Source organism: Cydia fagiglandana, chromosome 7, assembly GCF_963556715.1.
Source record: "Cydia fagiglandana chromosome 7, ilCydFagi1.1, whole genome shotgun sequence".
In the NCBI taxonomy this organism is placed as follows: Eukaryota; Metazoa; Arthropoda; class Insecta; order Lepidoptera; family Tortricidae; genus Cydia; species Cydia fagiglandana.
Genome location: NC_085938.1, coordinates 5,117,436 through 5,139,778, shown reverse-complemented (window position 1 = coordinate 5,139,778; position 22,343 = coordinate 5,117,436). Strand labels below are relative to the sequence as shown.

General features: G+C 38.7%; 4 protein-coding genes across 4 annotated transcripts in view; 3 read left to right on the top strand and 1 right to left on the bottom strand.

The window, feature by feature from the left end:
• Nucleotides 1–22,343, top strand: part of LOC134665770 (NAD(P)H-hydrate epimerase) — a 460,493-nt gene that overhangs the window by 192,303 nt on the left and 245,847 nt on the right. The gene's annotated exons all lie outside the window — the stretch shown is intronic.
• Nucleotides 7,840–12,460, bottom strand: LOC134666291 (dual specificity protein phosphatase 14-like). Its single transcript, XM_063523443.1, has 4 exons — nt 12,194–12,460; nt 9,867–10,089; nt 9,451–9,587; nt 7,840–8,900 (listed from the first exon to the last, which is right to left on the bottom strand). The coding sequence occupies exons 1-4, from the start codon at nt 12,286–12,288 to the stop codon at nt 8,711–8,713; spliced, it is 645 nt and encodes a 214-aa protein (XP_063379513.1). The 5' UTR covers nt 12,289–12,460; the 3' UTR covers nt 7,840–8,710.
• On the top strand, nt 14,770–16,757 carry LOC134665758 (cytochrome P450 6B6-like). The gene is made up of 2 exons (XM_063522730.1): nt 14,770–16,161; nt 16,517–16,757. Exons 1-2 carry the CDS (start codon nt 14,802–14,804, stop codon nt 16,687–16,689), a joined length of 1,533 nt encoding a protein of 510 aa, XP_063378800.1. The 5' UTR covers nt 14,770–14,801; the 3' UTR covers nt 16,690–16,757.
• Nucleotides 17,128–22,127, top strand: LOC134665760 (uncharacterized). The gene is made up of 3 exons (XM_063522732.1): nt 17,128–17,471; nt 17,747–17,832; nt 21,736–22,127. The coding sequence occupies exons 1-3, from the start codon at nt 17,384–17,386 to the stop codon at nt 22,093–22,095; spliced, it is 534 nt and encodes a 177-aa protein (XP_063378802.1). The 5' UTR covers nt 17,128–17,383; the 3' UTR covers nt 22,096–22,127.

Here is a 22,343-nt window from a genome sequence, read left to right as displayed (position 1 = left end):
TCCACGAGAAAGGGGCTGCGACCCCCGCTCTGGATCGTACCTGGTTCGACAGATCTCTATTGCAGTGCAGCGAGGGAATGCTACAGGCATTATGGGGACTTTTGAGCGGGTACGATGCAGGGTGCAGGCGCATATTGGACGTTTAGTTTATTAGTAGTTTTAAATATAAGGTTTTTTTAAATGTTTGTTTGAATAAAGGAGTTTGACTTTTTCAGTGACGCCAACGCACGGTGAAAATATGAACTTTCGTGGAACATCGTCTTCATACCATTTGGCAGCTGTTAAACTGTCTAATAAACAATATGTCCCACACCCACTAGGGCGGCGCCACAGTCTTCTTCACACACAACGACTGTGCGTTGGAGGGTCGATCACCTTAAACTTAAGCTCGCATAAATATACGTATTGGGAACGTGCGAATTTGGTGGCGCTGATCGTCACAAACACAGTCTTATAATAATCTTATAGAATGTCCGACATTAGTACTAGCGGCAGCCGCTTCAACTAATTTTACTCCATAAGATTTAACGTAGAAATTCCGCGAAAATGAGAGCAGCACCAGTCGTGAACATAGCGAATATGGTGCTCCCTACAGTTCATCCTGAGGTGCTGAGAGTCTCGAGAAACTGGTCGTGATTGGTGGAGTGGAAGGCAAGAGAGGTCGCGGTCGCTCGCCAACCAGGTGGACAGACCAAGTTAGAGAAGCCACTTCCTCGAGCAAGTTCCATCAAGCAGTGAGGGCAACAATGGATCGAGACCGATGGAGACAGCTGATCAAGGATGTGAAACATAGTGATCACGATCCTCAGGAATGAGGGAACGACTGAAGAGAGAGAAGAGAGACAGTTCATCCGCGTTCCCTGTATCATTAATTTAATGTTTCATCTGATACATCTTATTACCGGCCTCTGTACTTCCTAAAACTCGGCATAGGCTTCCTCTAACGATTGACTCATCATAGTTATCATGAGTGCTGACTGGGGCGTTCATTGATAGTTAGGTTCCACATTATGACACATTAGCGCCCTATTCAGATAACAGTTGAGTCCGATAAGCTAGAAAATAAGATTTAGCATTGTAAGCCTGTGGAAAGTAAGGCTGAAATCAAACTGCAGTTTACACAGAAAAATACTTGCTTGGTACCAGTTTGCAAATTTATGACCGCCAATGACGCCAACTTGATCATAAATCACACACACACACACACACACACACACACACACACACACACACACACACACACACACACACACACACACACACACACACACACACACACACACACACACACACACACACACACACACACACACACACACACACACACACACACACACACACACACACACTGGCTGTTTATAAACTCAATGAGTGTATATTCAAAATTAAATTATGAGTCGGACAGAAAGGTCGAAGTGGGAAGTGGGAATGCTTGCCGGCGAAAATAGCCCGGAATGTGCAAGGTATGGCCGCGTATTCTCAATGCATGCGCGAGCGCCAGGAAGTCCAGTTTTCAGCCGCCAGTTTAAAGTGATCTCGAAATTCTTAACAACAATACTTGGTAGAAAGATACACTTATACTGATTCTCTTGTACCGTCAAAGCGGTTGGAATAACAGCCCTGAGCTGAGTCTCGTCTACGCGCACAAGGCCGGACAAAACTATTTATCATTGTTTTTGTGAGCTATGTACAAACATGTTTAGGTAGACGATATTGAATATTGTCATTCCCGCACTCACATAAATACTTAACTAGGCGTTTGCGGCGACACTTGGAATTTTCTTCTGGCTATCATTTTTGTAGAAAATAATAGTAAAACTAAACGCACCGATAATGTATCATTAAGTACTGCAGTGTACAGTGGCGTTCAAAAGTGCATGGACAGATGTCGATCGTAATGCCTCAATATTACGACTGAAACATCTCCATACACTTTTGAACGCCAGTGTACATGATGTGTACAAAACTTTATTTTTAATAAAACAGAATAAAAATGTATGACACTGTGTGCCTTATTCAAATTAATCTGGTGAAATTAAAAAGCCAAACTAAGAACTTCGAACAAAATAATGAGCATCTGTATTATTACGTTCTTTTTCAGTATTACATTTATTATATCATTTTTAATGAGACAAAGTTGTTTACTAAATACATGATTCAGTCCTATATAAAAGAGCATAAAATATTTCAAAATATTGGACTATTTCGCGGGATTTTTTAAAATACCGGTTCCGAGCCCTGATAACGAGTAGCAAGCAGTGCCAATGTTGACAATATCATTATCAGCCGTGTTTCTAGAATGTTGTGGGTATTGAAGTCCAAAAATAATTACAATTCGCTGCCAAAGCCTAATTAAGACGTGGCGTTATATTTGGCGATGTGGCAGCAGTCCACTAAACAGCAAGGTGAGGAAACCGTACATTTGAGATGTCAAGCCAAATCGCTATCTAAAATGACACATTGCCAAAACTCGAAATATCTTTCGGCCAAATTACTGTTGGAAAGGACACTTGAAAATAAGTAGTAGGTATTTTAAAAGCTTGTTGTAATAGGTATTTACAAAATTGTTAGATAAATATTGAATTTATTAGTCACAAGTCAGCAAACTTATGGTCTAAAAAAAGTTTTCATGCTACGGTATCAGTTTTTAATTATTACCTAAATACAATTTATACATTATGCCTTTTTATTTCATTTCGATTAAACGCTGCGATATGCGATATGCGAGCCTGAGTAGGTATTAAAATCGGACAATGAACAAAACATCTAATTTTTTGCTTAATGACTTCATACCATACATTGAAATAACATATGTTTCTGATACATTAGAGAAACACATTAACAAAGATAATATTTTCCGTGGGCGGACCATGCGCAACTGCGGTGCTGTTACCCAATGCCCCGTCCTTCTGCTGATGTGTAAACTACAATGAGGTATACAATTTGAGAATGAAAATATTTTACAATGCAAGGCTTGTTTTTAAAAATAGACTTACAAAGTTTTTCGTAAAACGATGGATGGCTATTTTACAGCAATCCGCGACGAATGATTTGAATAAATTTAGCAAACCTTAATTAAACCTCCTCTCTGTTATACAAATTTTGCTTGTTCAAGAGGGCCTACCGCGAACACCGAAGTTCGCAAATTGCGGGCATGAATCAATCTCTGTCACTCTAATTACGCTTTAATCGGAGTTAAAGAGAAAGATGCCCGCAATTTGCGAATTTCGGTATTCGCGGTAGACCCTCAGCTCAGACGCCATCGTTGGTGAAGTTATTTTGACAGTTGGAAGCCCATTGGATATATGATCCTCTCACATCCCCATTAGCATCGTCGTCATTAACGTAAAAAACTACGTATGGCATGTCGGCTAATTATATTTCTGCCGTGGCAATTAACAGAAACATTGAACTTGAATCCTGTAACATTGCCAATTCTCGCTTAGCTAACCTAGACCTGTCCGTCAAAAAAATATTCGCACTCGCCAATTTCGTTGTCACGCGAACTTAATCTCTATATCTAAGCACATAAATGTGTTTTGTTTTGTTGAAAGCAAGTTTGCCAATTTTTTATTTTTATTTTCACAAACAAGGCGTCAAAAGGTAGTTATAAAAGGCGATCGGTGCTGGATGACAGCCAGGAATAGTTTTAGCTTTAACCTTTAATTTGACCCGGGTGAGGTAGCAATCATTCTAGTTGTCATGGAATTTAAGCGCCAAAAACTAAAAGAACGCTAGCGACTGCGCCAGTAACCTACATCAGCACCAACGAGATGCATTGCGAGTTGATGTAGGAGTAGCTAGATAGATTTTTCCCCACTAGAGTTTGTTTTCGTTCATATTTAGCTCACAACTTAGCTAGACGGAGCCCCGCTTCGCGGGGCTCCTATTTCTAGGCGGTTTGCGCTTCGGGCATCTGAAGCTACCTAACGAACCTAACCTACCCAACCTATTAATTTAGTGTGACGTCCATGAAAACATGACCCTTTGGGGAAAAAAGTGTAGGTAGGTTAGGTTCGTTAGGTAGCTTCAGATGCCCGAAGGGCAAACCGCCCAGAAATAGGAGCCCCGCGGGTGGTTAGTATGGTTAGTACTGGTTAGTAAATTAAATGTTTTTACAAATTTCACATTACCATCCTCAAAGTCTACTATTAACTACTTACTGCCTAAAACTGTACCCCTATCCAAATGCCAGGCAAGTTGCGCAAGCGGTTGTAAGCAGAAAGTTTTAAAATTTCCTGACACGGATCTTTTGCTTTAACCCTTTACTGCATGTCATATAAATTATTTGTTTAAATTTGAACTTTAATAACTGTCAATACAGTTGAATTTTATAACTGCCATACATATATGCTTCGTGTGCACTAAGAGTAATAAAGACCTGTACCTACCACAAGCGACAGTATCATTCCACAAATATGCTTAGCTTAGCTCTTATAAATCTGTCCATTGATATTGTATGGTTATTAAAAAATTAGAACATAAAAATGTATACTATTAACATGTGGTGTACTATATGTGGTACCTATTTATATTTAAAACGATTTCCGTGTCAACATAATCATCAATCAACGAACTTTTCCTATACCTACCTATATTTTTACGTTCCATGATGTTTCAATAGATCCGAAACACTGTATGAGTCACTGATGAAAGCGCTTGAGTTCAATGCCTTCATATATCTCGTAAAAATAATTAACACCTACCGTAGAGTTTCGTATCTTCGCCTGGGTTTTGACACTTTTCCCAAAAAATCTCTCAAATTTGAAAGCATTTAAATCCGTTAAGGCGAAAAAACGTTTTTTCGTATTCCTAACTATCAGTATACACCACTAAAACTTTGAATTTCATTGGTTAAGTTGGTAATAAATGGCCCCAAAGGCAATAGGCGATGTTTGGGTATTTTTCCCAATCTTCGCCTATGGCATGCCTTGCCGCTAATACTTACTTTTCTGTGGCTTACACATGTTAAGTCGTATCTCCTTGGAATGTGCTATTATTCTATGAACCTTAACTACACCAGACTAGGCATATATTTAAAAAACGGGGTAGTAGGCGAAGTTTGGTAACAGTTCGAAGTTGTTTTCATACATTTTCTATAATGAAGCTAGGGCTGCCAAAAATTAGCCAACATGCCAAATAAAGGGGAGTAATGGTTTACAAGTTAAAAAAATAATTATTTTTAACAAAATTGTTTAATTGTTGCAAAATTGTTGTTACTATCGTAATCGACAGCAAATTAACCTTATTTACACAAAGTGAGACATAAAAATACCTATTTCGTACCTATTCAAATCGGTAAGAGTAGAAATTAACATTTGCATATAGCGTAAACTCAAATAACCAAACAAAGAAAATATTTAAATTTGGGAACAAGTAATGTCATCCACCAATGAAAGTGGTACAAAAAATTTGTCAACCCTAGGGGTAGGCGAAATTTGGCAACAAGATGGACGCAAAGTACCCTCACCAATGTTTTATCCAATTGTGACTTCTAAACGTAAGCTAGCCATTAAATAATAGTTTCATATGAAAAAGAAATAGTTATAGGATATAATCATGTAAAAAGTTTACCATTACCGGGTCCGTCTTCTTCCTCGCGTTATCCCGGCATTCTGCCACGGCTCATGGGAGCCTGGGGTCCGCTTGACAACTAATCCCATGATTTGACGTAGGCACTAGTTATACGAAAGCGACTGCCATCTGACCTTCCAACCCAGAGGGTAAACTAGGCCTTATTGGGATTAGTCCGGTTTCCTCACGATGTTTTCCTTCACCGAAAAGCGACTGGCAAATATCAAATGATATTTCGTACATAAGTTCCGAAAAACTCATTGGTACGAGCCGGGGTTTGAACCCGCGACCTCCAGATTGCAAGTCGCACGCTCTTACCGCTAGGCCGCTAGGCACTAAAGGACAACTGTGTGAAGTCAGCTGTAGAATGTTCAAAGAATCTTGACACCCGTAAAAAATACTTTGTATTTAGCAGTTTTATGTAAGGCTTACATTAGAAACATTTTGTTAATGGCAACTTATGTCAAACTAGGCGAAAATAGGTAGCGCAGGCAAAGATACGAAACTCTACGGTACTTCAACATTGTTATTTTTACCAAACCCCAGATGAGAGTAAAACTCAAGCAGTAAAAGTTGATAGTAAAAATACAATATTGTTAAATTTACTTTTAAACTGATTTGTAAAAGTCTGTTAAGATAAGCTCGCAGTCACTAAAGATTACGGATACTGTTAACTCATGATAAGAGTATATTAGTTTACAAGTTTACATGTAATCTCTGATATTGTAAGTGCGGTTAAATGGGGTAAGAGGAACATTGGGGGAAGAGAAACAGTTGTAAGAAATCGTCATTCCGTATCTCTTGCCCCGAGCACAGTAAACTATGTTTATTTTACCCCACAAGACCTTATAGGTAGTTAACACATCTCGTAGTGCATTGCATACACTTGCTTGCAATATTTCCAGCAAGACGCACTGTTGAGAGAAATAAGGAGAGAAAAAAAGAGGAATATGGACTGTCAGGAAAACAGCCATTATAGAAGAATGACAGGGTGTTTGTGAAGCTTGTCATCATTAGCTTAAACCAAAGACATATATAACTCCGATTAAGATGAATAAAGTCTAAGGAAAAAACGTGCCTTGGAAATCAAGAAAAGTCATTCTCGAATAGATGGCGCCACACCTTTATCCTATACTCGGCTAGATGGCGTTGACGACACCGTTTGATATTTAACAATTTTAACACATATCAGTGAAAGAACACGGGTCAAAGTCATATAAAAAAAAAAACATTAATCCATAGATATATTTTTGTTGATATTTTTATACATTTTTTTTTTAGTTTTAATCGTGTCGATAGATGGCAGTAAATTTACTGTAACTGCAAAATATATACTATCTCTATTTGCTAAAACTATGACCACGGCCACTCTGGCAAGAGTAAAACAACAAAGAAGTATTATTTTGTAAGGATAAGAAACTAAATAAAACCAAACTTAATTCAGTTAGACACTTTTCCAGCAAGGACTCCTCCATCCGTCACAAACCCAATAAATTCGGCACAGCTGATAGAACACCCGCGCACGCGCAGCCCCCGCTCCTTTGGGCGGGCTATTTCTACTCCTACTCAATGCCACGGGGCCAACAACTCGTGACTCAGTACTCGACTATGCCAATTAGGTAATACGCGATATAAAAGTATTAATGGATGAATTGGAGTAATTTGCGGTTTTATCTGACGCGAATGAGATATTTTTTTTACAGTACAATTTGTAAAAATCTGTTTCAATGTTTTGTGTTATTATTATAATTAATGTTATTTACATACCTAATTAATAAGGCACTATTGTATTTGGGTTAACCTGTAAAGATAGTTGCTAAGTGACAATTAATAAAAAAAATTTTTTTGTACGATATTATCGTTAATTATTTTCTCTCTGTCGTGCGCCATCGTACGTTGTACTCTGCAAACTTTTGACACTCGTTTTCATTTGTTTGTATTCCATAGTCTTGGGAAATTCAATTCAATTCAATCATTAATAATCATTACATATTGTTGCGTATACAGAAATGAACTCACTTGCTTCTCAAAATATGTGTTAACGAACGAATTGATGCAATTATAGCATTTACTTCCATTACGTAAACAAACGTAGGTAGGTACTTAGAGCAAATTAGACTCAATTAATATGACCTACAGTTCTGTATTCCGTCATTCCGTCTGCTCACCTTGATTAGCAAAATTGGACTTCTGTCTGTTTACATCACAATTGTTTCATTTGTTTCTTTTTAGTGTAAAAAAAAGGGTAAACAATAAAAGTAAAACTGAAAATTCACGACTTATTTATTTTGGTCCCAATAAATTAAAAACAAATAAATAACTTACTTGACTAAGATAACATAACAATTACATATCACATTGCTTTGGATGCTACCTTCCTACTACAAAAGCTCAAGTTATACGCATATTAATTGTAAATATTAGTTTACTCATTAATCGGATCTTATAAGCCTAAAAACAATTAAGATTTAAACGTATATTAGACGCAAAAATTATGTTCCTTGTAATTGTACTCTTTTACGATTACTGTCAATTATGATTATGACAACTACAATCCAATGTCGATTATGATTACTGTGAATCTAAAATGGCGATTAATGACCATTGTGACCACCACTCGAAAATTGTTTTTAATATGTTGACTAAATTGCGCACACCAAAAAAAAACAATGTTTTTGTTTTACCTCAACTGACTTAAAATAAATAAAGTAATCATAACAAGTGACGCTAAAGTACAAAATGATTAATATTATAAGTATATTCCAAATTACAGATCCTTGTTATACGATATATTTTACCTTAATTACCTAGTTACTTAACATTATATCGACAAAAATTATAGAAATTACTCCTCCAGTCTTTCAAACCTCTCCTAGCACATCCAAAAGCATTCATTCTTTCAGTCTTGTATCACTTCATACGATCCCTTTCAGAGATTCAGATCTACACAGTCACTTTAACAAGATACTAGTTACTAATCTGCCAGAGTAAGACTACTGAAATGATTCAGAGCTATAAAAGAATAATTTTGAAGCAATCTTGAAGAAATTGAGAAGAAAGATATCACTAAAATTAAGTTTTTGATGCAGAAAACCACTATTATCTTGCTAAATACGCAGTCATGCCTGTCCAGTCACTAGCACTTCTCGATCGGACCATATCTCTTCCGGAACCACATCATGCCTCTGTAGTCCGGTTCGTACACGTCCGGAATCTCCTTGTCGATGGCCTCGCAGTACACCATCTTGACCGAGGGCACACCGAACAACCTCTCTTCATACTTAATCAGCTGTTTGAAGAATCCGGTGTTCGGCCGAATTTGCGGTCTGGAACAAGTAAGGACTTATTAGCGAAAGGTGGTCCGTTCTACATCCAACGGCTTGGTGTAGTCATCTTCTCATAAACGAATGGGGAATATAGAAAAATAACATTAAAATCTTCCGAAGACAACCGTGTTATGTGCTTGCTATGGGTTTTTATAGAATATTCTTTTCAAAATCATCAAGACATAAAAATATGGTTCCCAATCGAAGTTAAGTTATCATCACTCTCAGCTTTTTCTGTTTTTGCCGAACCAACTGCCTTCGGAGACGAAGTGCAGAAAGACCTTAGCGAACTCAGCGCCGTTGACTGGACAGAAATGGCTTTAGACAGAGTAGCATGGCGGTCTTTGGTGTCGGAGGCCAAGATCCACTTCGGGTCGTTGCGCCACAGCAGTAAGTAAGTATGTAACTGCCTTTGGAAACTAGGACTTATTGGGATTTATCCGCCAAGTATCATAATAAATCTTTAACTTTTTGAGAACTACTTATCAGCCATATGAGTTACACCCTTACAGCAATCTCAGAAATGGTGCAATTATGTTTGGCGGCTTACCGTCTAAGTTTCATATGGTGGTAGGCGTCCCGCAGTGTCATCTTCTCCCACTTGATCAGGTAAGCTAGACACAGCGTCACAGATCTTGATACGCCAGCAACGCAGTGCACCAATACGATTTCTCCTCGAGATACGACCTAGGGCAAACAAACATAACTTAATGCATACACTCGTGTTATAAATTTGTAAGTAGGTAGCTCTTTCTTTATGATGGTCAATGGCAGGTTTGACTTTCTTTAAATACTAGGGGTCGTATATAGTATTAGGTATTGTGGCCGCCTCATTGTCATACTTGTCACATTTGGCAAACCCGGGAGGAACACATCAAATTGAAAATGTAGGTAGTGTTTTTGGACGACACAAGTGAAAGGCTCCTAAAAAATTTGAATGTGTCATTGACTCCTGAAATTAATTACCTCATTAATTAGATCAGCAACCCTCTCCATATACGGGTGCATGTCAGAATGCGGGGTGTCGAGCAGCGGCACGCAGTGCAGCGGCGCGCCCTCGAAGGGCGGGAGCTCCGGCGCCGCGCTCACCACGAGCCCGGGCCGCAGCGCCGCTACCGCGCCGGGCAGTGCGTGCGCACCGCACACGAATACGGATGATGTGACGCGGGACACGCCAAGGGGACAGCCTCTGTAAAAATTCGGTGGTCAGTAACCAGAACACTACGACAAAAGTTAAGCTAATAGATCGGATACTACACAGATCACTAGGTATATGTATCTTGAGCGCAGCAATCATTCTAGGTGCTAAAACTAAGGTCTTTTACGTTGATGATATTGTAAGAGATAATAAAAGGGATAGGGGACACTATTAAGAAGTAAAAGACGAAATATTACTTTTTCTGTATAAGTTCATTAGTAAACAATAACCTTTAAAGTCTTATAAGGTATAAAATGTAATCACAATTAACTATAATTTGCCGCTCTTAAGAGGTAAGTCGATAACCGAAGCGAAAAGGAGGTGAATGATCGTAAATTTCACATCAGGTGCAGCGGACCAGCGGAGTGCTGTTAACGGAATTGGTATAAACAATTTCAACCCTAATGAAAAATTAATTAACGTTAATTAGCGTTAATTATGTTAATATTAACCTTAATTTACCATTTCAGTTGGAATGATCTATTCTGTTAACACCACTCCGCTGCACCAAAAATGCTATAAACTTACGATGTCTGAATATAAGCGTTAGCTTCTTTGGTCCAACTGGTCCAAGAAGTTACTAATATAATTTTGAACCCTTATTAGTTGTTGACCTTTACAATTAATTCACATCGTCGTTTTCTAATTCATTATTTTCCGTAATTAATGTTTCGTACTATATCTTCAATATCTTCATCGTCGTTTTCTAATATTTTGTATAAGCGCCTATTATAACATTTGCAGAATCCGTATTCCGTAATTAATGTTTTGTAATATATCTTCATCGCCATTTTCTAATGTTTTGTATACCTCAACTACCTACTTATTAAAATCACCACAATAACCTATTTTCTTTCTCAAACATTTATTACATTAATTACAAATTTTATCACGTAATAAAAACTCGCCAAATGAATGACATGATAGAAACATTACAGTCCTTCAGCGCTCTCAAATTCGTCTCCCCAGCATCCCGTGTTGCCGAAGCCCGCATTCCAAACAGAGGAACGTAAACACGGCACATTCCTGGCTGCCGTGTCAGCTGGCACGCGGCCAGGGAAGCTTCGCCCGTGAACACATGACAACATTTTTGTCAACTATTGATTGTACGTATCAAATCTACGGGCGTTGGCACGACGCGACGCGTAATAATGACATGACGCGTGCAAGCACGCGTAATATGTACCTACGGGCGAAGGCGTTCGAGCTTAACCATATTTTATAAATGTAGTGTAATTTTACAGGTAGTCATCAACAGCGACTCAATTTTTATATTCTTAATCAAGGTGCATTCCACAAATGTAGCATAGCATTCCAGAAACTTTTACCTCTGAAAAATTACCCCTTTGAAATGTGTCCTCGAAAGTAAATATTTTTTACTTATGGTAGACATGAACTCGCTATAAATAGTCCGCAGAAAGACGATGCGCTGTAAAAAGTTGTATTAGTTAAGTTTATTTATGCTAATGTTTTTATGTTTCAAACTCCACTTTTTGTTAAAATAAGTAATCTTTAGCTCTGATAATATTGAAAATGAATCTGGATCACTTTTGACATTTAAATTTTTATAAGTATCGTATTTAATTGGAATTGTTGGTATATTAATGAAATAATTCTTTGTTTTCACGTCCATTGAGTTAGGAATTAAACTTTTATAAAAACTTTTATAAATGATACATACAACGTTGTCATTCCGCCCGAGGGTTTGTAAAAATTATTAAACACCCTATTCTATTAATGTTGTCACAAATAAAAGAATCCAATTTTTAATTATTCTAAAAGAAATTTATTCCAGTACCTACCTATAAAAAACTTTTTGTATACTTCCTCAAGAATTGAACTTTTAATTTGTGCCGGTGCACATTTTATTATTATTGTATCTATACTCTGGCACAGCGACCTTGTCAGCAGGAAAAGGCGGCAAATTTAAAAAATATAGGCGCGAAAATTGACCTTTCATGAAATATCAGAATATCGCGCCTTTTTCTACAAAGTTAGGTGTGTTTCACTATAGTTCAATTTCTTTTTCGAAAAAGTTGTTTCTTAAACTAGTGAGAAAAATTGTTACTAGACTTTTCATATTCCTGTAAATTACCTGTTTAATTCTTCCTTGGTCAATTTCTGCGTTTCCTCCTCCACCCGCGGTTCCTCCCCCACACACGACACTTTGTCATCAACAAGAACCTTCATCTTATTCACCAATAACAATTCAAAATCAAATCCACTTCCAACAAAAATTCAGTCAAAGTTCGGTATCGTGTTCGATATCGATAAAGTTTTAGATTTGATCTAACGTTAAAGACGTGCGTGTCTCGCGGAGTCTGAAGCTGAACTGAAATGTTTGCACGCGCCACAGATAATAAAAGCACTGGCGCCCGCGCAGGCACCTGAGCGTCCTGCGGCGCAATATCCGGCATTCCACGGTTATTTTCGTACGGGAGTGACGATTATTTTGTTTACAATCCGACTGCATACTTATTTTGGTTAGTCAGATCGGGATTCCTTTAAGTATGCATATATTAATGTCATTTGAATGTGATTATTTTTTATCTGTACCGTATCTTCAGCTAAGTATACTAACCTCTCTGTATGATAAAAAAAAATCTGTTCCATTATATACTTTTGGAAGGATTATTTTTTTCAACAAGAGCACTCTGGCATCGCAACTGCAGTCACACATCCGTCAACGCTTGCTCCTGTTGAAGCTGCTCGTTCTGGAGCAAAATACTTCGAGCAATTTTCAACATAAAAGACGTGAGTGACCCGTTTTAACACATTAATTCGCTCTGAGTCTCACGGAACTTTTATTATAAAAATTCTGTACTACTTATATCTAAAGTCGAATGGGAGAGTGGCTCGCGCAGTCAAATCTGCAAATACCGATTTTTTTTATTATTTTAATTTGTATTATCAAGATGAACAAAAGAATTCGTAAGCTTCGTTAAATCACAGACGTCGGGGCTTCCGCTGAGTGATTTATATTTCCTCAAGCCAGTCTCAGAGGCGACTCTCATCTAAAGGATGACTCACGTTAGAACGGGCCGTGTCCGAACCGGAGCTTCCAGGGCAACGTTTTCTATGGAAAGAATCACGTGATCACCTGTCATGTCATAGAAAAGTAAGCGACGGAAGCTCCGGCCCGGACACGGCCCGGTCTAACGTGAGTCATCCTTTACCCTTCACATTCTTTGTGTGACTGAAATAGCTTTGGAATTTACCTAGGTATTAATGCTGTCGGAACTCTGGGACCGTGGGGGCCCAGCGCGAAATTCTTGTTTTCTTGTTTAATGAGATTTCCCAGCGTCTTGGCTGTAGAATAAGCTTTGGGAGAAACCTCGGAGAAACGAAGAAACGTAAATAATGTATGTAAATGATTACGTGATTTTTCGTAGCATCTGTCATCCCGAAATTTTACTACGATTTTTACTTTTCGTTTTTTTTCGTTTATGACAGGCATGCGTTACATAGTTTAAAGATTCAATGGGATAATCTGTTTTTATGTTTAAAGTCGTTCATTGTCTTAACGACAGGTAGCCGATTCAAAGCGGAATCTTTCACTATATTTATATTATACTCGTACAATGGAAAGTAGAGTAGAGTAACTCGTACCTTCATCTTTCTATAAGAACGTCAAGTGCATCATAAGAAGATCTAATATTTAATTAAAGCATACGGTTGTAAATAAATGTAAATAACATTTGTAATGCAGGTTCGAATATAGAAACCACCACGGCAGAGTTAAAGACGTTTATTGTCAAGAAAATCGCACCACAGTAAATATTATAGTAACAGTAGGGCAAGCGTTAACTAAAACTAAGAAAATACGAAACTAAAAGCAATGAAGTTAATGTGTCACAGTAAACTTTAGCAAAACAGTACGGCAAGTTAATACTAAAAGTAAGGAAGAACAACGTTAAACAATAAGCAACAAGCGTAAATTCTTATAGTGCAAACATTAACATTAAACAAGGCAAGCGTATAAGAAAATATCCGTGAAAGTTTACAAGGGGAATAATAATATTGCAAAGCAAGCTAAACTAAAATAATGCTAAGCGTTTAGAAAATCAAACATATGCAAAAACAAGGCAACAGAGTATAAGCTAAAAGATTCTAACTTTAACAATTAAGCGGCAAGCTATAGAACTTAGCGTATAGAATATTTAAATGCACAACATAACAAAAGAGACTAACAAAAATATTGCAACTTACGGTTTACTTAACTTAACATGCAAACGAAACGTAGTGCAATGCCAAACAGATAAACCGTGTTACGGAAGTATCGCTTAGCGCAACTACTCCTAAGTACAAAGTGTACGTCCTAGCACTTAGAAAAGTACGTCGCGGCTGACCGGCACGAACCGTGCTACGGAAGCGATACCGGGCGGTCGCGATGCTTTGCTCGTCAAGTCAGCTACTCCGTCCCATCTCAATGTGATCGGATCGCTGCGCGAGACAAATTGAGCGAGCCGGGGCCGCGCTGCGGCTTATAAAGGCCTGGCGCGGGTGACCGTGCGGGCTGTGCGCGCGCGGGGTAAGGCGGGTTCCTACGATACCGGGCGCAGCAAGTAGCGCGTATGACTCATATTATTACTGCGCGCGGTGGTTTCTTTTACGTTGCATTACACATTATCTTTTAATTTTATACTGTTGCTTTCCGTTGAAATTACCTGACTCAGTTATCTTTTGTTTTGCAAGCAGTAAACATGATTCTTGTCTTGCTCGCGTTGCTGGCAGTTCTTGTGTACTATTTCGGTACTCGGAACCACGACTACTGGGCCAAGAGGAACGTCAAGCACGACCCGCCCGTGTTCCTGTTCGGAAACAACTTCAAGGGCTTCTGCGGGCGGCAAAGCTTTACAGAGGTAGCCAATAACTTATACAACCGGTATCCTGATGAGAAAGTTGTCGGTTACTACAGGGGATCCACTCCCGAGCTGTACATAAGAGACCCAGATATAGTGAGGAATATATTAAGCAATGATTTTGCATATTTCTATCCACGAGGCTTCGGAAGGAATCCAGAGTTGGATCCGTTGCACGCGAATCTGTTCCACGCTGACGGCGACCTGTGGAAGCTGATGCGGCAGCGGCTGACGCCGGCGTTCACCACCGCGCGGCTGAAGGCGATGTTCCCGCTGGTGGTGCGGTGCGCGGAGCGGCTGCAGGGCGTGGCGCGCGCGGCCGCGGCCCGCCCCGGCGCCTGCGACGTGCGCGAGCTCATGGCGCGCTTCACCACCGAGTTCATCGGCGCCTGCGGCTTCGGCGTCGAGACCGACTCCCTCGGCAACGATGACTCCCACTTCAGAAAGATCGGCAAGCTCATATTTTCCAGACCGCTCTCAGCCTTAATAAGGCACATTATGAGGGAACTTATCCCTCCGCTAAGATGTTATATACGTGTATTTAATCGGAAAATCAATGAAGCTTTTTTTAGTTTCGTAAAGAATATAAGAGAAGTTAGACAATGCAAGCCCTCCGGCCGCCATGATTTCATAGACCTGCTCCTGGAGTTAGAAGGTAAGGGAAAGATAGTAGGGGAATCAATTGAGCGCCGAAACCCAGACGGTACGCCTGTGACGGTGGAGATGGAAATGGATTTGAAAATGATGGCGGCCCAAGTGTTCATATTCTTTGCCGCGGGTTTTGAGACGTCCTCGTCGGCCACAAGTTATACTTTGCACCAGCTCGCGTTTAATCCTGAATTACAATTAAAAATTCAATTGGAGATCGATGAAGTGCTTCAAAAATATGATGATAAGTTGTGCTACGACGCCGTGACGGAGATGACGCTGCTGAGTATGGCTTTCAAGGAGGCGATGAGGATGTTTCCGTCGCTGGGCGTGCTGAACCGCGTGTGTGCTCGGCCATACACGTTTCCTGAGCTGGGGCTGACCGTGGACCCCGGAGTGAGGATCGTCATCCCGTTGGAAGCGCTTCAGAACGATGAGAAATACTTCGACAACCCGCGAGAGTTTCGGCCAGAGCGATTTAGTCCGGAAGAAGTAAAGAAGCGACATAAATTTGTTTATTTGCCCTTCGGTGATGGACCCCGAGCATGTATAGGTAAGTCACTGGACCATATATATACATAAGTATATATAGTTAGTGATATTGGTACCTACCTACAACTGATGGGTAAAAATCCCTTAACAATCGTGTTATAAAGTACCTAAACCCAAATGGGTATGTCGTGGCACTCGTTGGCTTTAAGGCGTCGGCATGATGTAGGCGGAATTGACTCCCTCACTTCGTGACATACGTGCGTGTATGCCGCTCGTCTGCGTTACCAGCAGCAATGATTTGCCCGAGTTGAAAAGGAGCGTTAGAGAAGGTACAAACCCTCGGTCTGTCGGTCAATGACGTATGTAATCTTTTGTGAGTCGGTACTTTTTTAAAGTTTATAATGTGCTGTGTGCAGGATCGAGACTGGGCGAGATGCAGTCACTGGCTGGGCTGGCGGCGGTCCTACAGGCGTGCAGCGTGGCACCGGCGTCGACCACCAAGCGGGTGCCGCCGCTGGACTCGCGGGCTAACGTCACACAGGCTGTGAAGGGAGGCCTACCGCTCCAGCTTACTGTTAGGGTCCAATGAGTCGGAAACAAGATGTAAAAAATTTGCGAAGCGTAGTTTTATTGCTCTTCTATTAAACGAGATAATTGCTAATATGTAAATGTCTTCGTTATGGAAATATAAAATTGTACGCCAAAAAATTATATTTTTTGCAGCAATGTCGTCGCAATCCGAATGTAATCTAATAACAGATTTCAAAATTGACTTAAATTAGATATTTTCCAGGAATTAATTCTCAGCAAGCTGGAAACCGTCTTAATAGAGTTAGACCAAGAAAAGTCTGCAATGACTTCGATAGCACACGCAGTGCAAGTGTTATTTTAAATGTCAAACTTCTATGAAATTATGACTTATAAATAACACTTGCACTGCGTGTGCAATGGGGTGAAGCACTGGATTGAAACAAACACGGATTATACGCATTTAGGTCCAAATAAAGGTATTTTTGCAGCTTGCTGGGAATTAATTCCTCTAAACATTCTTTTGGATCTAATTTAACTGGCCTATATCCAACCTATATCGGAATTACGGCTATAGAATCGAAACGAGTAGGTTTCATTCCATTTTAGTCATTGTCATAACGACATTATCAATGGCGCGTTGTCAACATAATACATTTAATACTTTCATGTAGAAACTGTTAATATGTTTAAAATCGTATAGTGTAACTAAAATCAATGTATCTAGTATTCGGGAAACGTTTTTTGGCGTACCAATGACGCAGTACGTGAAAATTCATTACGGGCCTTACGAGGCGTTTCACACTACCTCGCATAAGCCTGCTAAATTAAAAGGTGTTAGAGGTGAGTTCATGGCATTATCTTGCTCTCATACCTCATACCCAATGGTGCAATTCATTGAAAACAAGGGTTGGCAAAACCACGCACCCTAAATTCGCCTCTAGCGCATGAATTCGCCTCAAGGTGCTGTGGCTTCAGCCAGCAGAATTTTTGAGAAATTGTATCGCTTTTTTTAACATTTATATTCGCAGTCGTTCGGTCAAAAATGTATGTACTCGTAGATTATTACCTCGAAATAATAATATACGAGTAAATAATGTTCGACTGTTATATTATAGATAAGCTCCGGCGGTTAGGCTATCGGGTGGACCTGAACCCGGTAGAGTACATTAACTACTGCGTTTTCGAGATTATGGGTTACGAGGTATGTATTGTAAGATAAGATAGATAAGATAATGATTTATTTGCTTAAACATGGTACATAAGTTGACATAATTGGTATAAGTAGGCAGTATCACATGTTTAGCCAAGGGCAGCATGCAAATATTGATCTTAAAATTAAACTATTTACATTATGTACATTAACAATCAATTATTTACATTCAGTACATCCATTTTCTATTATAAATTAAATTGAATATACATTTTATTACCATTTTACATAATTACACATTAAGTATAAATATTTAATGTCCAAATTCATTAATCAAATTATAATACCTACTTACATCATTCGTCCAAAAATTCATTTATTGTATAAAAACATTTATTTATCAGCCATTTCTTTTATTTTGTCATAAATAATGTGTCTTGCAGTTTACGCAATTCTTCTGGTAACTTATTATATACAGTGATGCTCATGCCGTAACAGTTATTTTTAAATAAAGCAGTTGAGCATGATGGCATTACCAATTTACTCTCGTCTTTTTGTCTAAGTCGCTGATTGCGATTTACTATTGTATATGATGAGAGCTCCTTCCGTACGTAACATGCTAATTCAAAAATGTATAGGCCAGTTAGTGTAAGCAGTCCTAGTTTTTGGAATAAGGGTTTACAGGAGTCCCTGGGTCCGTAGCCACAGACTGCTCTTACACATTTTTTCTGTATAAGAAAAGCTTTAATAAAATCTGTTGAGTTGCCCCATATAAGAATACCATATTTTAAGACTGATGTTACATAGCCGTGATATGCGAGGAGTGCTGTCTTTTCTCCTGCGACCAACCTCACTTGATTAAGAGCAAAAACAAATTTTCCAAGTTTATCACATACAACTTTTATGTGCGCTTTCCAAGAACAGTGTTGGTCTAATGTAATTCCTAGAAATTTCGTTTCATCTACTCGTTGTATTTCTTCACATTGACATAGTATCTTAAGGTCTACTTTTTGTGTTTTGTAGTTATGAAATTGAATGTAACAGGTTTTCGAGACATTGGTTTTTAAATTATTTTTATTTAACCACATGTCAATAGATTTTATTGTGTCATTTATTTTATCCTCATATGAGTTTGTCTTTTCTTCGTCTGGTATGATAACAGCTATGTCGTCAGCAAAGAGTGACATCGGATAAGATGTCTCTCTAGGAAGATCGTTAATATAGATAAGGAATAAGAGGGGCCCTAGCACACTCCCTTGTGGGACTCCACTTTTATTTTGTCTATATGTTGACCGATAAACTGCAATTTCGTTATTTCCGTTGATTTTATCTAGTTCGACACACTGTACTCTATTGTTTAGGTAACTCTCGATCCATTTTAGAGCATTGCCTCTTATTCCATAGCATGTACGCCATATGTACGGCCTAATTTCGTTAATGTGCATCCAGAGGGCCTACCGCGAACCACATTCGACGTGTAGGCAACTCTGTCGAACTTGTAAATTCGTATTTAAGTGGAACAGGGAGGCAACGCGTCGAACGTGGTTCGCGGTAGGCCTTCAGAACTAGCCAACGCTATAATATAATTATGCGTGTGGACTCGCAACGCATTCGCTAATTTCGCTAGCCAAAGATTATTTATTTAAGATTAAGTCAGAGAGAATTTGAAATAGAGAGTTACTGTCATGGTAAATTATGTAGCTACAGTACATTTAGAGCTATCTTTCGACAGAAGATTAAACCTGTTAGGACACCATTTGACTTTGATCATTATTTTTTCACTGATATACACATATCTCTATACACTCTATTCTCTTTGGATTATGCGGAATATACTTACATTACGTACCTGATATATTATTCGCGCAGGTGCTCACTACCTACAACTACATATATCACGTGCCTTTGTTGGGATGTAGACAATACATATAAATACACTTTAGGTGCTAACACTGCTAACTGTTATCAACTTATCATGATATAAGCATTACTTTCATAATAAGGAGAGGAGATAGCTACTTTTATAGAGCGAGATTAGATTCTACTTCTCAGCATCATTCTACATCCCTTTGTACATCTACGCCACGAACATTTTTTACTTGCCTGATCTTTCGATGCACTTTGGGTAGAAGAGCACGAGATTTTTTCCCTTTTTTCAGCTTTTTATCATCTTTTTATGTCGTGTGGCAACGTAACGTCGAATCTACTGAGCTGTCTGAGCTGGGTTTAGTGCTGGGTATACTTAATACAAAAAAACTATTGTCGGATCACTTTTAAGAGAGAACGAAAGCAAAGTCGTAGTTTTTATATTGATTTTTTACACGTTTTTATCATGGGCGGATGCCATGTATTTGTAAAGACAGATTCTAAAAAAACCTTAAGATGCTAAAGTTGGCTCGATCGATTTCTGTTTTTTTCCTTTTCAGATACGGAACCGTGAAAATCACGAAATCAAGTCTAATTTTCAAACGGTACTTTTAGGGATATTGACTAAAAACTTCAAAACCAGGCACTATCGCGAAATCTTCCGCAAATTTCGCGCGGGGCGACTAAACCAAATAAAAGACATATGTAACTTCGTATAAGATGAATAAAGTCTAAGAAAAAAACGTGCCTCGGAAATCAAGAAAAAATCATTCTCGGATAGATGGGGCACACACCTTTAGCCTATTCTCGGCTAGATGGCGTCACGACACCGTTTCATATTTAACAATTTTAATACATAGATATCAGTGAATGAACATGGGTCAAAATGATATAAAAATAATAAAATCATTTATCCATATATATTAATTTTTTTGATAATTTTATTCGCGTTTATTTTGAGTTTTAGTCGTGTGTCGATAGATGGCAGTAAATTTACAGTGACTACAACATTTACTATGACAGGACCCCTCTATACTATCTATTCTTTTTGCCTAAACCTTTGTTTCTTTTTAATTTCGTGGCTTTCTTGAACAACTTATACAATATTCATATTTAATTACACAAACGTGTCTACCGCGATATATTTTCATTGTTTTTACCTTTAATTCCGACGTTTCAGCTGAGTTGCACACGGAAAGACCACAGCTCCAGCAGCACGCCACACGCACAGCAGGTCTTTCCGTGACCACAGCTGGTGCAACTCACAATCTGCTGAAACGTCGGAATTAAAGGTAAAAACAATGAAAATATATCGCCGTTTGTGTAATTAAATATGTGTACAATACGCGAGAGTTTCAATCAAATCAAAGCATTTATTTTCAGGCTACTAAGGCCCATATATATAGATACCCCTGTAGCCACGTAATCCGACTGCTTAGTCCGACTAGTCAGACGACGTGGATTTATTTTTCCCGTTGGTTCGTCTATCGGACTGCATGGAATAGCAAATCCATCTCGCCCGAGTGATCGGTCTACCTGGCCTTTTTAATTCCTGTTAGATCGACTAATCGGCCTACATGGATTCGCAATTCCGCTTAGTTCGAGTGATCTGTCTACCTGGCATTAATAATTTAACTGTTAAAATGTTAAATGTAGTTAGACTCAATTAATGTAGAATCAATTAATGTAGTTAGACTCAATCAACTGATTTGATTGAGTCTAACTACATTAATTGATTCTGTTCAACATAAAAATAAAATATTCTGTAATCAACTAATGCTCAAAAACGTACCATGGTATTTAACTAACTTTCTAAAAATACATTACATATCTAGGTTTTGGTTATTTTTTGTGTAATTTTTCTTTTTAGGTAGGTGCAACAGGTATTCGGAATTCGGCCGAATAGTAGGAATATTCGGCAAAGTGGCCGAATAGGCCGAATACCGAATAGTTGCCGAATATTCGTGGCATCCCTAATATATATATATAATAATAAAAATCTTAAATACTAAAAAATCATTGAACAAAATCATTAATCATTAAAAAATCATTAAGTTTAAAGGTTCATAGAATATTATTGTCTTTCAGGTGTTCCGCTGTAATATCCGCAATCTGCAATTCAACATGGAATGCGACTCGGACCCGGTCGCGTCGCGGGCCGTTCAAGCCTGCCTCGTCGCCTCCGACGAGCTCCAACGAGCCCGGAACTACTTCTGGCTGTCCCGCCTCATCAACGAAGACATCTTCAAGCGAACACACTGCCAAGACCAGTGGCCATTCGAGCTAACCATCAAACCTTATGCTACCTGCTTGGATTGTGTGGGATGCTGCGGTATTTTGACTAGGGAGAAAGAAATTGCCGAAAAGAAAAAGCTGTTAGATTATAATGAGATTAAGCAGAATTTGCTGTATGATTTGAGCAATAAAAGGGTGGTCGATAAAATGTGATCAAATTCACCAATGTGACTTTTTTCTAGTATTTTTTCAAGGGTTTTTTTCACAATAGGATTAGGACCAGCCTCGAAATCTCTAGAACAGTCCTGAAATTTGGTATGTATGTTAATTAAAGGTACCTACTTATCTTTTTCAGTTAGATGTCATTCTGATAACTGTGTACGTTAGAACTGGCCTGTAAGGAAAATTCGTGATTCTATATAGATGGCGCTGGACGGGTTCCTACATTACTTGACTGGTTG

Bases quoted from the DNA above. Each gene is read 5' to 3' on its own strand.
- LOC134666291 (XM_063523443.1), bottom strand. From the start codon at position 12,288: ATGAAGGTTCTTGTTGATGACAAAGTGTCGTGTGTGGGGGAGGAACCG. The intron at 9,588-9,866 runs GTAATTAATTTC...TGTTTGCCCTAG, and splicing joins TTGCTGATCTAATTAATGAG to GTCGTATCTCGAGGAGAAAT. The intron at 8,901-9,450 runs GTAAGCCGCCAA...TACTTGTTCCAG, and splicing joins CACCATATGAAACTTAGACG to ACCGCAAATTCGGCCGAACA.
- LOC134665758 (XM_063522730.1), top strand. From the start codon at position 14,802: ATGATTCTTGTCTTGCTCGCGTTGCTGGCAGTTCTTGTGTACTATTTC. The intron at 16,162-16,516 runs GTAAGTCACTGG...TGCTGTGTGCAG, and splicing joins TGGACCCCGAGCATGTATAG to GATCGAGACTGGGCGAGATG.
- LOC134665760 (XM_063522732.1), top strand. From the start codon at position 17,384: ATGACGCAGTACGTGAAAATTCATTACGGGCCTTACGAGGCGTTTCAC. The intron at 17,472-17,746 runs GTGAGTTCATGG...GTTATATTATAG, and splicing joins TAAATTAAAAGGTGTTAGAG to ATAAGCTCCGGCGGTTAGGC. The intron at 17,833-21,735 runs GTATGTATTGTA...ATTGTCTTTCAG, and splicing joins TCGAGATTATGGGTTACGAG to GTGTTCCGCTGTAATATCCG.